We start from the raw sequence: 17,791 nt of genomic DNA on the forward strand, positions 1-17,791 counted from the left end.
CAGCAGAGGAATCTGTATCCATCCTCCCCCGCCACAAGGCCACATAGCCCCCGCACACAGAGTCCCAAAAAGGAGGGATGGCAGGCTCCGTTGAAACAACCAGTCCGGCACTGCAGACCGCTCTGGGAGCAGGAGCCTGTCATTTCTCAAGTTTAGAGGCAGTCTTTACATCACCGCACACCTTACCCAGCACAGTCTGCGTCCCAGTTTCAACCCTTTAACGCAAAGTCATCAATAAAGAAACCTTTGTAAAGTTACAGTGGAACATGTATTTTATTTTTAAACGTGTGTTGGAAGTGGGGGAAGCGGGGTGGACGGGGTATGTAACTGCAGATGCTAGTCAACAGTAACTTGGTAAAGAAACAGGGGCAGCTTCAGCTTCTCTGTAAAGAAACTGAACAGTCACAGGTCACGCTGCTCGCTGGTACTTGAAGAGTTCCTTGTCGCTGTGCAAGGCGCCTGCATAGGGCTTCACGAGGCAGGGCATTAGCGGGTAGGCTGGGTCCCCCAGGATCACTATAGGCATCTGCACATCCCCAACAGTTATTTTGTGGTCCGGGAAGAAACTACCTTCCTGCAGGTGTCTAAACAGACCAGAGTTCCTGAAAACACGCGCGTCATGAACTTTGCCTGGCCACCCGACGTTGATGTTGGTAAAATGTCCCCCATGGTCCACCAGTGCTCGCAGCACCATTGAAAAGTAGCCCTATTTCTCAGCAGCTGACTGTGGAAGAGGTGGACGATAAGGTGCGAGGAGTTAACAATGGCCATAACTGCAGCGGGCTCCGTGCTCACAGTGCTGTGGCGTCCGCGCTGAGCAGAAAAGTGCACGAACAGATTGCCCGCAGGCGCTTTCAGGGAGGGAGGGAGGGCGTGATTGACGGTTCAATGATGACAGTTACCCAAAACCACCCTCGACACATTTTTTCCCCCAGCAGGCATTGGGGGCTCTACCCAGCATTCAAATGGGCAGCGGGGACTGCGGGAACTGTGGGATAGCTTCCCACAGTGCACCGCTTCCAAAGATGACGCTGGCCCCGTTACTGTGGACTCACACAGTCGAATTAGTGTATTTAGTGTGGATACACAAATTCGACTTCATAAGGTCGATTCCACAAATTCGACTTAAGTTGATTTGAAATAGTCTTGTAGTGTAGACATACCCTTAAAGTCATTACTGACAGGAGTTGACCCTATGCAAAAAAGCATGACTGCCTTGGCTTCTCTGCAATATGAAAACAAGATGAAGTCTAATACTGAAGGTCATTAACAGATAAAGGAAAAGCACATTTTTCTAATATATTGTTTATTAAGTGTAACTGAGTTACCATCCACAAGGATATGTGGTAAATTGCCAGCACTACTATGATGGGTCCCGCGCTTTCTCTTCTTGTGGGGATGTTCAGGGTGCCATTTCTTGCCCCTGATCTGGGGTATTAACTGTCCCACTAGTATCCCAGAGAAGGGAGTGGAGAGGGAGGGACCCGGGCCCGCCCTCTACTCTGGGTCCCAGCCCAAGGGCCCTAGGGATAGCGGTAAACCACTTGAGCTAGCAATTCCCTCCCCTGGGCTATTTCCCTCTCCTACCCTTCAGCTTGGGGGGCTTCCTGCCCTCTTGCTGCTTGGGCAAGATTTCTCCCAACCCCTTGTGCCTGTGGAGTCCCTCTGCTCTGTACAAGTCAGGTTTCCCTTTACCTAAGGTCTTGGTCTTCTGGCCCGCCACAGCACTTTTCCAAACTCTCCTCTGCTTTCCTCCAAACTGCTCTCCTTCAAACTGCTCTCTGCTCCAAAACCAAACCACTCTGCTTCAACTCCTCCAAACTGCTCTCTGCTCCAACACCAAACCACTCTGCTTCAGCTCCTCCAACTCTGATTGAAGCAGGGGAGTTTTATCAGGTGACTGGCTTCAGGTGCTCTAATTGGCTTCAGGTGTTCTAATTAATCTGTAGCAGCCTCTCTTCCCTCTACAGGGAATAAGGCTCTCATCATCCTGGGGCTTAAATATTTCCCATCTATCACTCTCCTGCTGCCCTCTGGCCAGGCTATATCACAGATACTACCTGACAGAGAGATATGATAAGCAATGTTGTCAAGTGTGAAACTTCTTTATTTTGTAAAAACAACCGAATGCCAAAGTGCTAACCTTTACTGATAACAAATGATTAACATTGTGTACTAACATAATAGCCCCAAATTGTCTTTAAACTGATGGCTAAAGATACCATGTTTCAACAAAGGATGACAAAATTTGACAAAGGGGTTTAACAACCCTGGAAGGAGGTAGGAAGAACAATTCCAAACTAGTTACATAAGGTAATCAAGGTGCAGGGCAGGCATTACAATGTACACCACCAAATGAGACAGGCTGACAGAGAAGGGGATTCACAGAGTGCGAAGGAAGAAAAAAAATGTGAACGAGGGCTTAAGTAAGAGAACAAGATGTTGAAGTGCAGGAGGTGAAACGGCTACTTGGCTGATCTAAGGATGTAAGCTTTTTGATTATAACACATAAAGGTACCTGAAGTGCTAAGAAACTTTCCTACCAACCTAGTATGATTTGTGTAACTTGAGACTGCAGTTGAAGTGGTTTAGTATTGATTTACTAATTACTCAATATAGAAATGTTTCTGAAAGTACTAAATTCTCGCCAGGGTTCAATTATGACTAAGGAGATGATTCTGTCATGGATTCTGTGACTTTCCGGAATCTCCATGACTTCTTCTGGGGCAGGGCTGAAGCAGCTCTCAGCCCTGGGCCACTGGAGCAACAGCTGCAGGGCTGAAGCAGCAACTGGGGTTGGGTCATCACCATGGGGCTGGAGCAGTGGTGGTCAGCCCCTGCTGCTGGAGTAGTGGTGGGGCTGCCAGAACAGCTGACCAGCAGTCAGTCCTGGGGCAGCTGGAATAGCTGACTAGTGGTGAGCCTCAAGGCTGCCAGAGCAGCACCCCGCAGGCCGCCGGAACAGTGGCCAACAGCCAGCCCCGGAGCCACTGGAGCAGCGACCAGGATTGGGTCAGCCCCCTCTTGGGCTGGAGCAGTAGCAGTCAGCCCCTGCCACAGTAGCAGCGATGGGGCTGGAGCAGCTGCAAGCCTCTGGCAGTGCTCTGTTTGTCCCCCCCAGGATATTTTTCATAAAACTCAGGGACAGGTCACATGAATTTTTGTTTATTGTCTGTGACATTTTTACTAAAAATATCCGTGACAAAACCTTTAGTTATCACCAACACCATGAAGATTTCATTTGGGACTTATAATAATAATAATACTAGCCTCTCTGATTTCGCGGAGGACATAGACAAACACAGTTAGTAGTATTCGGTCTTCGTTTGATTCCATAGACCAGGGTTTCTGAAACAGGGGACGCTGCTTGTGTAGGGAAAGCCCCTGGTGGGCCAGGCCGGTTTGTTTACCTGCCCCATCTGCTGGTCCGGCCGATCGCGGCTCCCACTGGCTGCAGATCGCTGCTCCGAGCCAATGGGAGCTGCTGGAAGCAGCGCGGGCCAAGGCACTTATTGGACGCCGCTTCCAGCAGCTCCCATTGGCCCGGAGCAGCGATCCGCGGCCAGTGGGCGCCGCGATAGGCCAGACCTGCGGACGGGGCAGGTAAACAAACCAGCCCGGCCCACCAGGGCTTTCCCTACACAAGCAGCGACCCCTGTTTGAGAAACCCTGCCATAGACCAATTTGGGAAGAAAAACATTTACCTCACTGGCCACAGACTGATGAGAGCCAGAGTGTAACCCAAGTGTGGCTGGCAGGTTGCAGTTGCCCACAGACACTCAGGATGTGGCTTACATGTTTGAAGGTTCTTTGTGAGTGGCCCAGGTGGGAGCTACTTCAGCAAAGCATTGTAAGGAACCCAAGGTTGTAAGGCAGGGGTGACACACCTGCTCATTAGTCTGGATTGTACCTGGTATGTCAGAAACATGCAAAGAGAAACGTCATGAGGACAACAGCATTATATACTTTAATTTGTGTCTATAGATTCCATGTTCCTTTCAAATTCAGTGATAAAGGCAACAATACGTGGTGCTGACTTTCTTAATTTGTGCATCCATTTTGTGATCGACTGTCACTTCATTATTTAACATACTGCTGAGATAAATAAACGGTTTGATGGTTTGGAGCATGATACCTTCCAAGATTATTGATGGTTCTTGGTAAAGTTGTTGAAAAGATGGCAGGTACATCTTTTGTTTGGCTGATGGTAAGGCCAAAGTTATGAGCCACCACAGCAAGGTGGTTTGTACAATCCTGTAATGCTGCTTCAGAATGTGCCACCAAGGTGCAATCATTGGAGTAGAACAGTTCCTAGATCAAAGCTTCGCTCACCTTGGTATTTGCAAGTAGACAAGAAAGATTAAAGAACCTGTCAGTTCAAACGTGTATAAAGTCACCATTTGAAGAGCCATGAAGGGTTTCCTCTAGCATCACAGCAAAGTATAAACAAAATGGCTAGGAGAAAAGACATCCTTACTTCACCCCATTTGTGACTGGAAATGGATCGGTTAGATCACCATCAACACTAACTTTTCCATCCATGCCTTCATGAAATTGCCGAACAATATTAATAAATTTGTCTGGGCATCCAAATTTAGTACGCAATCTCCAGACGGCCGTGTGGTTGACCGTGTCAAAAACTTTGGTTAGACTGAGAAACATGATGTACAAAGGTTGATGTTGTTCGTGACATTTTTATTTTAATTGTCTTGACAATGAAAATCATGCCACAGTACTCCACTGAACATAAAAGCTACACTGTGACTCAGACTGAAACTTTGTCAACCAGGAGCTGGTTCAAGAGAATCCATGCAGGAATGTTACCGGGCACGGAGAGCAAGGAGATGCTGCAGTCAGGGCTGGCTCCAGGCACCAGCCCAGCAAACAGGTGCTTGGGGCGGCCAAGGGGAAGGGGCAGCATGTTGGGCTCTTCAGCGGCAATTCAGTGGCAGGTCCCTCGGTCCCTCTCGGAGGGAAGGACCTGCCGTCGAAGAAAGCGGCATGGTGGAGCTGCCGCCAATTGCGATCACAGCTTTTTTTTTGCTTTTTTTTTCTGCCGCTTGGGGTGGCAAAAACCTTGGAGCCAGCCCTGGCTGCCGTAGATACCATAGTCACTGTTTAAGCTTTTGCACTTATAGGTAGTGACAAGGTTAGCATCTTTTAGTTGTTGCAGTATGATTTCTTGAAGCCAGACGTGATAAGAATTCAAAAAGCTTGTCAATGAGAGGATTTCCTCCATGTCTGAAAACTTCAGCTGGAATGCATCAGGACCAGGATATGTGTTACTTTTCATTGCTTGAACAGCCTTTGGCACCTCGGCTCATGAGGGTGGATCAGCAAGTGCATTAGATGTAGGTAGTTTACAAACATTATCCAGTGACTCATCAGGGACAGTAGACAGATGATTAAGTAATTCAGTAAAGTGTTCACACCACCTTTGGTGGATGATAGTGTGATCTATGATGAGAAATTCATCATCAGCACTTGTTAGCGGTAAAGGCAGATTGGGTAGGGCCATACACAGCTTTGACCATGTTATTCTGCAAGGACCTGCAATTCAGCCACTTGGTGTTCAAACCACATATTTTGCTTTTGGCAGAATTTGTGTTGAAGTGTGCTGCAAGCTATTCTATATCTGGCCTTTTTCAACTCAGAGGACAGGTCAGGTAAGAGCACATCATGACCTTGCCTGTTTGGCATGAAGAAGATTTGATATTTCAGAACCATTATCATTGAGCCAAGCTGCATTATGGCATTTCGTATATCAAACACAACTGACAACTTTATTAGAGATTGTATCACACAGGACTACACCCATTAAGCAGATACATCATCACTGATTGTTGGAAGAGTTTTCAAAATGATAGTTAGCTGTGTTGAGAATTGTTCGGTGGTTGATGGATCTTTCATCCGGGCAACATTTAGATGCTTAAATGACTGGGTTTTATGCATTTTCAGCCAAATAGAAAGGGAGAACTTTGAATGAACAAGACAATGGTCAGTCTAGCAATCAGCTCAGTGTAATACCCAGGTTATGTGCACATCCCGTAGGTCCTGCTATCGGACCAACACATAGTCACTCAGATGCCAATGACATGACCAAGGATGCATCCAAATTATTTTGTATTTGTCATGGAAGTGGAAGACAATGTTTGTGATTAAATAATTGGTGCCCAACCTGTCCACCAGCAAAAGTAAGCCATTACTGTTTATTCTGCCAATGCTGTGTTTGCCAAGTATGCTGCAACATGTAGAATTATCATCGTGAACATGAGCGGGGAGTCAATCAGATAAGATTATTTAGTTTGGAGTAAATTTGCTCCTTCCCTTCATCAGAGTTAGTGATTGTTTGCGTGTTGGACTGATTACCGAAGCATAACATCCAAATAATGCTTTAACATTTTAAATTCCTTTGTGGAAGAATATCGTAGAATCTTACAAAAGGTTTAGAAATTTGATGATGTTTTGATCCCAAAATACATTTTGATCACCACTCTATTACCATTATAAACCTCACATGTAAGAATCACAACACACCTGCAGATGGACTGTGTCCATGGGATGCCAGGTCACTCATATGAGCCTTCATTATGTCTCGGTTGGATTACTGTAATTAACTGTATATAGAATTTCTTGTTTTCTTTCGACAAGCTACCATGTTTTCAGATTTCTATAGGAAGATTGCTAACATTAGTGAAACACCTTTGTGCCGTGCATAGCTTCACTACCACAGGAGAATCACTAGGCAGACTGTACCTTAGGCAGGCACAATTTCTCTAGATATTCCCTGTTTGTGGTGAAGGAGGAAAGATGGGCACCCTTTGCATCAGACAATAGGTACAAGATTAATGTGTTAGTTTGGGGAGTAGAGATCTCATGGCCTGCCCACTTCTGGGTGAGTTGTATCCCAGAGGGAGATATAGAAGCAAGCAGTACACAAATTACTTAAGAGCTGGCAAAGAAAAGAAAAAAAACAATTTTTAGGCCAAATCACCGACATCACCAGAGCTGCGCTCATTTACAAAAGAAGAGGATATTACCCACTGAGTGTAAGAACCAATCAGAGCAGATTAGATTGAAGTAGCTAACCGGATTAGAGAGATTTGCATATACATTGCACAGTTGTTGGGAAATAAACATATAGCAATTATGTAAATCTTGCACTCTGGTGAATAATGGCTGTCTGACATTGTACACAAATTTGCATACTGAACGGTTATTGGGGAATAACTGAACAGTGATACTCCAAAGTAGTGTAGGTAATTCATACACATTAAAAGTTACACATTCTTATAAAACAGTTGAATTTGTAAAATGTGTTCCAATTTAATCCTGTTTTGTATCAGAAAATAGTCCTACATTTTCAGATAGGGGCTAATGCTGCATTCCTTCCACAGCCAAATCTCACAGGCCCTCTTGTCTTTTAACAACATATTCAAGAAAGGAAAAGTGAAGACTTTGGATTTTGTTTAAAAAAACAGTTTTCTTCAACAGTTTTCGTAATATGAGTTTATAGTTATAATTCTATACAAAATACTTATTTCAAAATCATCACATGTAGGTCTACCTGCATTTACATAAATCAGAATAACTGGCCTATGATTTCTATTACATACTAACATTGAAGGTATACAGTTGGAAACATATTTTGGCTAATCTTTGCATAAAGAATGCAAAGACTATCATTATCATAGCCAAGAGGACAATAACTGTATTTACCCAAAGTACAGAGGTCAGGATCCTCAGCAGTAGCAAATCAGTGTTGGCAACATAAATTAAAGGTTTCCATGTAGGAATATCTTAAGAATTAAGAACTGGCAAATCTAATGCTTTGGTGGAACATAAATTAGTATGGATTCAATCAATCAGAAGAAGCAATTTACCTGAAGAAGGTGACAAAGAACTGCACGAGATCCATGATGGTGTTGTGCTGTGAAAAGGCAACCTGCAAATAAAAATAAAATAATTACCACAACATTTTCACAATCAACAGTCCCTTAGAATGTTCTAGAAATAGGTGATTTTTTGACTCCACAGATGATCAGTTTAAAGTGTAATTGTGGCATGGTATGCATACCTGCACAACATCCACTTACCATAAAGAGAGCTGGGTAAATAACTTCCAAAACAGGTGCTAAAAATGGATCTCTTTATGTCAAGTGCAAAACAATGGAATGCAATCATCATCTCATATTAAAATTAATGGAAATATATACATAAGAATATAATGTGACATATATAAAACCAGGAACAAAAATTTGAAGATTAATAGACAGTTAATAGACAAATAGATTTGAAGACAATTCCAGAAAAAAAAACCACATAAATTGTCTTTTCTATATTTAACTCAGCAATATTTTAATTACTTTCATTTACATTTTAGTTAGGATATTGAGAACAGATTTTAAAAGCAACACTCAAAAACATTCTATGCCATTAAACCAAGACATTTTAAAAGTTTTTTCCCCAAGATAAAGCATACTACAACATATTTTTTAAAATAATGTTAATTTTAAAAACAGGTAAATTTGGTGCATAATAAAAGCAGATTATTCCAAAACAAACACATATACAAAGTGTTTTAGGTGAGGTTACTTTTTAAAATAAGGTGGCCCAAACTTTGTGCAATATTTCAAATCAAGCCCTTCTACTAGATCTATTCACAGTGCTAGAATAAATTTCCTCTAACACAATTTTTTTAAATAATTGCACATCATACATCCTATAATTTATTTTGAAATAATGTTAAGAGCTGTGTTTAATGTTTTATAGTTGCCAATATCCCTAGATCCATTTCTTGTTCAGTGTTTTGTAGTATGTAATTACTGAATTGAGGACATATTCTATTCTTTATTACTGTTACTGTAGAATTTTCTATAATGAATTGCAAAAGGTGTTTCTCTGACAATGCTCCACCTCTATCCAAGTCATTCTTGTTTCTACTATTTTTCTGCAATAATGGTCTGGTCCTCACTACCCGTAAGTCCAAAGAACTTAAATTTTCCTTAAGAGTCAACATATGCACTTTTGATATGATACATCAAGACAATTAGTATAGCTTCATCCTAAAAGGTGATATTGATGTTAATGATTATACTACAAGGGTATTTTTGTGCATTCAACTGTCCAAATGGTTCTCTCACACAGAATCTTGGCTTTCCATTATTTTACATTAAGGTTAGAATGTGACTTCAGCCCTACACAAGGAGTGGTGTACTAATTTCCCCATTGGAGGAGTAAACCCAGAAGACACAGTCACTTGGACAGACTTCTGAAAATTGCAATTCATCTTCTGCTGCTTCCCTCTAAATCATTTGCTGTTGCAAGTATCAGGGGGTAGCCATGTTAGTCTGTATCCACAAAAACAACAAGGAGCCCGGTGGTACCGTAAAGACTAACAGATTTATTTGGGCATAAGCTTTCATGGGTAAAAAAACCCACTTCTTCAGATGCATAGAGTGAAAGTTACAGATGCAAGAATTATATAATGACACATGAAGAGAAGGAAGGACCTTGCAAGTGGAGAACCAGTGGTGACAGGGCCAATTCAATCAGGGTGGATGAAGTCCACTCCCAATAATAGACGAGGAGGTGTTAATTCACAGTCAAGGGAGTGTTTATGGAGCCAAGGCTCTATCCTTACTTACCCTCACCACCTGATGAGGAAGGGGAATTAGCAGACATGGATCTGAGGAGACCATGCGGCAGAAAAGGGAAGTTATTGCTCCTCTTAATTCCCTTACATGGATGTGTGGTCTAAGTTACTTTCTAGCCCTAACCTTGCTTATCTACAATACATAGACTTCCTCTACCTCTCAGATCAAATGCTCAGCTCTGGCACTACATCATTTGCACAGCAGTACTATAATAAGCCTACTGCAATATCAATAACTCTTGGCTCATTCCTTTGTGGAGAAACCCTAGGCTAACTATGGGTTTTCAAATACATAGAATAGCATTCCACCAGTTAAACTTTTATTAACTAGGGCTAAGTGATCAATTGCACGATTAAAAAGATCAATCACATGATTAATCACACCGTTAAACAATAATAGAATACCATTTATTTAAATATTTTGGAGGTTTTCTGCATTTTCAAATATATTGATTTCAATTACAACACAATATAAATTGTACAGTGCTCACCTTATATTTATTTTTATTACAACTATTTGCACTATAAAAAACAAAATAAATAGTATTAGGTGAATTGAAAAATACAAGTACTGTAGTGCAATCTCTTTACCATGAAAGTCAAATTTACAAACGTAGAATTATGTACAAAAAAACCTGCATTCAAAAACAAAACAATGTAAAGCTTTAGATTCTTCAAGTCCACTCAGTCCTACCTCTTGTTCAGCCAATCGCTCAGACAAACAAGTTTGTATACATTTGCAGGAGATAATTCTGCCTGCTTCTTCTTTACGTCACCTGAAAGTGAGAACAGGTGTTCTCGTGGCACTGTTGTAGCTGGCGTGGCAAGATATTTATATGCCAGATGTGCTAAAGATTCATTTGTCCCTTGATACTTCAACCACCATTCCAGAGGACATGCATCCATGCTGATAACAGATTCTGCTTGATAACGATCCAAAGCAATGCAGTCTGATGCATGTTCATTTTCATCATCTGAGTCAGATGTTACCTGCAGAAGATTAATTTTCTTTTTTTGTGGTTCAAGTTCTGTAGTTTCTGCAGCAGAGTGTTGTTCTTTTAAGACTTTTGAAAGCATGCTCCACACTTCGTCTCGATCAGATTTTGGAAGGCACTTTTGATTCTTAAACGTTGGGTTGAGTGCTGTAGATAACTTTAGATAACTCACATTGGCACCTTCTTGCATTTTGTCAAATGCTGTGAAAGTGTTCTTAAAACGAACAACATGTGCTGTGCTATCATCTGAGACTGCTATAACATGAAATACATGGCAGAATGCAGGTAAAACAGAGCAGGAGACATACAATTCTCCCCCAAGGAGTTCAGTCATTAAGTAATTAACACTTTTTTTTAACGAGCATCATCAGCATGAAAGCATGTCCTCTGGAATGGTGGCCGAAGCATGAAGGGGCATATGAGTCTTTAGCATATCTGGCACATAAATACCTTGCAATGCTGGCTACAAAAGTCCAATTCGAATGCCTGTTCTCACTTTTAGGTGACATTGTAAATAAGAAGCAGGCAGCATTATCTCCTGTAAATGTAAACAAACTTGTTTCTCTTAGCGATTGGCTGAACAAGAAGTAGGAGTGAATGGTCTTATAGGCTCTAAAGTTTTACATTGTTTTGTTTTTTAGTTCAATTATATAACAAAAAAATCCACATATGTAAGTTGCACGTTCACGATAAAGAGATCGCACTACAGTACTTGTATGAGTAGAATTGAAAAATACTATTTCTTTTATAATTTTTAGTGCAAATATGTGTAATCAAAATAATAATGTAAAAAGTGAACCCTGTACAGTTTGTATTCTGTGTTGTAATTGAAATCAACTTTTTTAAAATGTAGAAAAAAAATCCAAAAATATTTAATAAATTCCACTTGGTATTCTATTGTTTAACAGTGCAAGTAAAACTGTGATTAATTGTGATTAATATTTTGAATAGCAATTAATTTTTTTGAGTTAATCGCGTGAGTTAACTGTGATTAATTGACAGGCCTATTATTAACTTTAAAAAAATTGACTTTCGATAGTTCATGAACAGTTTTCACTTCAATTCCTTCCTTCCTTTTATCTCCTGTAAGTGGATCATTCCAGGCCTGAGTTATCCTATTCTCTATCAGAGGGGTAGCCGTGTTTGCTGCTTTTACAGATCCAGACTAAGAGTCCTGTGGCACCTTATAGACTAACAGACGTTTTGGAGCATGAGCTTTCGTGGGTGAATACCCACTTCGTCGGATGCATTCGACGAAGTAGGTATTCACCCACGAAAGCTCATGCTCCAAAACGTCTGTTAGTCTATAAGGTGCCACAGGACTCTTTGCTCCTATTCTCTATGTGAAGCTTCAAAGAAACGATTTGCTTGGAAATCCCACTTTATCAGCCAGGCCTCCATTTAGCTTAGTGGAGGGAACAGTTTAATTTTGTAAGGATCAGGTTGCAAAGGACTAAGCTTCCTGGAGCAACATGTTCAAATCGCAGGAGTAAGGTGATGAAGGATCCAAGTTCCGCAGTCTGAAAGGGAACTGAGGTGGGTACATTCTCTTGAGAGATTGCACTTGTGATAAGAGAAACCAAGAAAGGATAGAGAAGAAAATAGAGAGCCACCATGATGCAGGGTAAATGAGACGCCCAGGCAAGAAATAGGGCTGCTTGTGGGAGAGAAAAGGATTCCACAGGAAACAGATGACTAAAATGAGAGACTGTAGGGACTGAAAGTGGAGACAGACCTAGGGAACCAGATCAACACCTGCCACAAAGTATCACTAAAGATGAAGAACAGCTCTAACTGGAGCAAGTGAGAGAAACAGAATGTCCAACAGAGCCTGAGGCTTACCTAGAGAGATAAGGGTCCTCTCTACTCTGATGTCCACACAGGTGTCTTTCACAGGTGTGGGAAGGCCTGAGACTTACATCAGCAATGTTCAGGGCACCCAAATCAAGATGCTTCCATAGTTTGGACACCAGAACCACTACCATCTATAGGGAGACCGGTGTGTAGAATGAAAGCCTGAATGACAGTGTGATTAAATTGCTATTTGCTGATAGCTGAAGGATAACAACAAGAAAGTTCAAATAGCCCATGTACATGAGCACATGAGGACTGGCATTTTGCAGATAAATTAAAGGAAGTACATGACCTTGCAAGAGGGACAGGGCAGTACATCATGGGGTTTTCATCTGAAATTTTCATTTACAGTAGTGCAGAAAACATAGCTCAAAGTTGAGCCTGAAGTCCCAGTGCAGAGACATGGAAATAATGTGGGAAATAAGTAATTTGAATAAAATCCCTAAATCCTTCCACCCTGGAGAGGCCAGGCAACTGACTTCTTCATCCAGAAGGTTCTGGATTTTTAAGTACTGGGCCTAGATATTTGAAGATTCTCAGGGCAAATAGGTCAGAAGAAATTACTTAAGAGTAGGAACCTAGCTAGAATTCTATGGATTAATCCTTTGAGAAATGTTTTCACTCACTCATCCTGAATGGATGCGGCCCCAAACCCAGCAAAGTGCTGTAGTCTACCCCCCGCCCCATTTGAGGAAGAAATGGAGGCTGGAGCTTGGCAAGGGGCAGAGGAGGGGACAAGGTAGCTGAAGCTCTTTCTTCTGAGTCTGGAGAAAGAGGAGGAGATAATATTTAGTCCTGCCATGAGTATAGGGGTCTGGACCACATGACCTCTCGAGGTCCCTTCCAGTCCTACAATTCTATGATTTTATGAGATAAACCTTGAAAAGGGGATGAGAGAAGGAGGAAGCTCTTTCTCTGAGAATCCCTTCAAAATAACAGAATTTATTTATTTACTTTTGTGTTTATACATAGATCCACTATGGGCCAAGTCTTGAAATTATCAGATAATTCTTACTGAGGCACTCAGATACTGTGGTTAAAACCTAGACAGATTGGCAAAATATTCACTGACGCCAACAGGAGTTTTACTTGAACAAGGATTGAATAAAATATAAGTAAAGACCTGGAGGGTTATTTGGTCCAACGTGTAGTGCATCCCAAGAATAAACAATACTTTAATATTATCTTAAATGAAAAGCCAAAAAAGTTTCCTACAATCAAAAGCTATGTTTAAACACAAATATTATTCACTTCAAATGATATTTAATGTTTAAAATAAACCCTGGCGTTTCCAGAAAGAAGAGTTACTCACCTTCTCATAACTGTTGTTCTTCAAAATGTGTTGCTCATATCCATTCTAATTAGGTGTGTGTGTGCTGCGTGCACAGTTGTTGGAAAGTTTTTCCCCCTAGCAGCACCCATCGGGTTGGCTCTGGAGCCCCCGGAGTGACACCTCCATAGTGCTCTATATATGACCCTGCCGACCCGGCACCTCCTCAGTTCCTTCTTGCCGGCTACTCCGACAGAGGGAAAGGTGGGTGGGTTTGAAATGGATATGAACAACACATTTAGAAGAACAACAGTTACAAGAAGGTGAGTAATTGTTCTTTCTTCTTCAAGTCATTGCTCATATTGATTCCAATTAGGTGATTCCCAAGCCTTACCTAAGTGGTGGTGTTGGAGTTATGGAATTCCTGACTGGATCAAAGCTCTGCCGAAAGCTGCATCATCTCTAGCATGCTGGACGATGGTGTAATGAGAGGTGAACGTATGTACTGAGGACCAAGTCGCTGCCCTGCAGATTTCTTGGACTGGGACTTGGGCCAGGAATGCCACTGATGAGGCCTGTGCCCTAGTGGAGTGTGTTGTAAGTGTTGGGCTGGAATTTTGGCCAACTTGTAATATGTGCGGATGCAGGACGTGACCCAGGAAGATATTCTTTGCGATGATACCCGCTGATCAGCGCCTCCCAATCCTTCCCTCCCCGCACCTCCCAATCAACAGTTCTGTGGCGTGCAGGAGGCTCTGGGGCAGAGGGGGGAGGAGCGAGGGCACAGCACACTCAGGGGAGCGGGCGGAAAGGGGTGGAGTGGGGCAGGACCTGTGGCAGAGCCAGGGGTTGAGCAGTGAGCACCCCCTGGCACATTGGAAAGTTGGCACCTGTAGCTCCAGCCCCAAAGTCCTCTACAAAGAGCCACATATTAACTTCTGAAGAGCCGCATGTGGCTCTGGAGCCACAGGTGGGTCACCCCTGCACTAGCAGTTCAAATGAGAGCCCCATTAGTTTGGAGAGGGCCAAGTTAAGGTCCCACATAGGAACTGGCTGCCTAATATGGGGATGGAGGAGTTCCAGGCCCTTGAGAAAATGTCCTACCATGGGGTTGGCAAATAAGGAGCATCCAAATACTCCTGGGTGCAAGGCTGAGATAGCAGTCTTGATGTACCTTGATGGATGACGCTGCCAGGCCTTGTTGTTTTAGGAGTAGGAGGGACTCTAGGATGAGTGGCATAGGCACCAGCATAGGCACCTGAAGTGGAGGTGTGTGACGCTGGGCACACCAGCAAGTGAAGCTTTTCCACTTAGCTAGATAAGAGGTCCTGGTGGATGGTTTCCTGCTGCCAAGTAGGACTTCCCTTAACAGTTCTGAGCACAAAAGTTCCATGGTTTTTAACCATGAAGCTTCCAAGCTGTGAGATGAAGGGATGTGAGGTCTGGGTGGAGCAGGCAACCGTGGTCCTGAGTGATCAAGTTGGGGTGGAGTAGCAATTCAATCGGGGTGTCCACTGAGACTGCCAAGGGCATGGTGTACCAGTGTTGTTGAGGTCACATTGGGGCCACCAGGATTAACTCCACTCTAGATGATCATTCCGGTGCCAGGATATCCACCATAGGGTCCTCGGACTCTACCACCTCCTCGGCCTGCAGGTTCATATTTCGTGCCACCCTGCATAGGAGTTCCTGGTGGGCATGGCTATCTATAGGGGGAGGCCCGGAGGTGGAGATGCCCACCACAGCCTCGTCCAGGGAGGAAGATGAGGAGGTTAGAGGGAGAACTGTGTCCTCCTGACCTTCCTAGTCCTCCAGTATCTCCTGTCCTGCCTCTAATCCAGGGTCAGCCACCCCAGGATCAGGATCAGGAACAGGGGTGGGTTCCAGAGGAGGTGGTAGGACTGGTAACTCCTCCGTACCCCTCAGGGTGGGATGACTGGCTGCTGCGTCAGGGAGCCTTGTCTCAGATGCCACTGAATGGGAACCCCTGGACTGCATGTCCGGGGCCTGGTGGTACACCCCAGGGGTCCAAAATGGGTACTGCGCTGGCCCCTGCCACTGTGAGAGCCATAGTACCACACCCATGTCTGGTCTGCCCCGTGCCGACTTGCATGGGGCCTGCTACGAATATTTAGACCCTGTATCTGAGCCTGAAGATGGGGATCTAGACTGCGAGGGCCAGAATGGTGCTGAGCGCTGTTGGGCCGGGGAGCGGTGCAGTGAGGCTGGGGAGCAGTGCCGTGACCTGGAACAGTACTGTGACCTGGAGCAGTACCACGAGCGGGGTCTGCGCGATGACACGGAACAGTGCCGAGACAGACTGCCGGAACTGGGACCTGCTGCTCGATGGCGACTGACACTGTGAATGGGAGCGCTGGTGGGACCTGAAGTGGTGCTGCAAGTCAGACCAGCGGCGCAAGTGCAACAGGTGCCAAGAGTCTGATCGGTGCCGTGAGTGTGAATCGAAGTTGGGGAACCACTCCTCCCTTGTTTCCGGTGCTGCTTCTGACCTGGGGAATGGGACCGGTACTGCGGGTCTCACCCAGAATCCTTCTGTGGCACCGTCTCCGTGACCACTGCTGAGGCACTATGCACTGATGCACTCAGTGCCGGGTCCTGCCGCGCTGATGCTGGTTGTGGTCTAAGTGCCACTTCCATAAGGAGCTGCTTAAATCTAAAGTCCCGCTCCTTTTTTGTTCTCGGGCAAAACCGTTTTCAAATCCTGCATTTCTCTGCCTGATCTGGTTCTCTCACACACTTTAAGCAACCATTGTGGGGGTCGCCGGTTGGCATAGGCTTGTTGCAGGGCTTGCAGGGTTTGAGTTCCTGGGACTTAGGCATACCCTGAGTCCCCAGGAAGAGCGTGGTCGGGTTGGAAGGGAACCCCCCCATTCCCAACAGCAAACTATTAACACTACACTAACTAATAATTAACTAAACTAAGGAAGACAAACACTAAAGTAGATAGAAGCTAGGAAACTGTGGAGAGCTTGGAATCGATATGAGAAATCACTTGAAGAAGAACACTTGTTACAAATATCATATTTCAGGAGCTCAACTAATGCAGAGAGACAAAACATAAGCAATTTTCAGCAGAGTTCATCTTAAGTGACACTATTAAAAAGCTATTTGTTGAAGAAGCCTTTACATTTTGCAGAACTGCAATTATTTTCACTTAAAGTGTCAGCATTCATTGAAAGTGTCCCTCATTCCAGAAAAAAATATTGTCAAGAAAAACTATTGCAATCAATAAAGCCTTCTGATTATAAATGATAGCCACATAAGGTAAATTTTACATCAAATATTTCCAAGAAAGATCAGTGCCTTAATTTCTCTTTTCACACAGCACAGCATATCTGAAAGTAAGCAGATTTACAACTATTCAATTAATTTTATATGACCGTTAACTATTACATCTTTTTTCAAAAGTATAGTCTGTAAGCCACAGCTGGGTTAGATGCGTTTAACAGATGTAGTCATAAAAGAAGTATATACTTCATTATTTGATGCCTTACATCTGCAAAGCTGCCATCAGTGGAACCAGTGTTGACACCCATCCAGGCAACAGATTAAGTGCAAGTAAGTTAAACTATACAAACTGCGATGTGCTACTAAAAGAGTTCCTCCTGGCAAACTAATAAAGCTTTACAAAATATTTTAAAAAACAGCATTTGTTTGCCAGTGTAGGGCCTGCTTGGAGATTACTAATATTTCATGACAATGAAGTCATAAGACCAGTAAACACACAGCTTATTCCAAATATAGGAGACATGACCTTCCACTGATATCAGTTGTTCTCTTCCAATGCCTAACAGTCAGTGTTAAAAGATGCCTATTCACAATACCCTAATTACATAAACACTGTCATGCTTCTCTTACTCATTTGCAAACAGATCATTCACTTATTACACACTCTATTTATATTTGAATTTATGAGGAGGTCATCCAGGAATAAGAATAGGAAAAAATAGTCTGTCCCAATGAGCCATAAAATAATTAACAAAATGGGTTTTCTGA

At 43.2% G+C, this 17,791-nt stretch overlaps 1 protein-coding gene across 4 annotated transcripts in view; it reads right to left on the reverse strand.

The window, feature by feature from the left end:
• Nucleotides 1–17,791, reverse strand: part of ATRNL1 (attractin like 1) — a 948,738-nt gene that overhangs the window by 398,444 nt on the left and 532,503 nt on the right. For all 4 annotated transcript variants that reach the window (XM_045024151.1, XM_045024152.1, XM_045024153.1 and 1 more), the window contains exon 25: nucleotides 7,884–7,945. In XM_045024151.1, the coding sequence (XP_044880086.1) occupies nucleotides 7,884–7,945 (62 nt within the window). The remainder of the gene's footprint in view (nucleotides 1–7,883; nucleotides 7,946–17,791) is intronic.

This window comes from Mauremys mutica, chromosome 7 (assembly GCF_020497125.1).
Source record: "Mauremys mutica isolate MM-2020 ecotype Southern chromosome 7, ASM2049712v1, whole genome shotgun sequence".
NCBI classification, from domain to species: Eukaryota; Metazoa; Chordata; order Testudines; family Geoemydidae; genus Mauremys; species Mauremys mutica.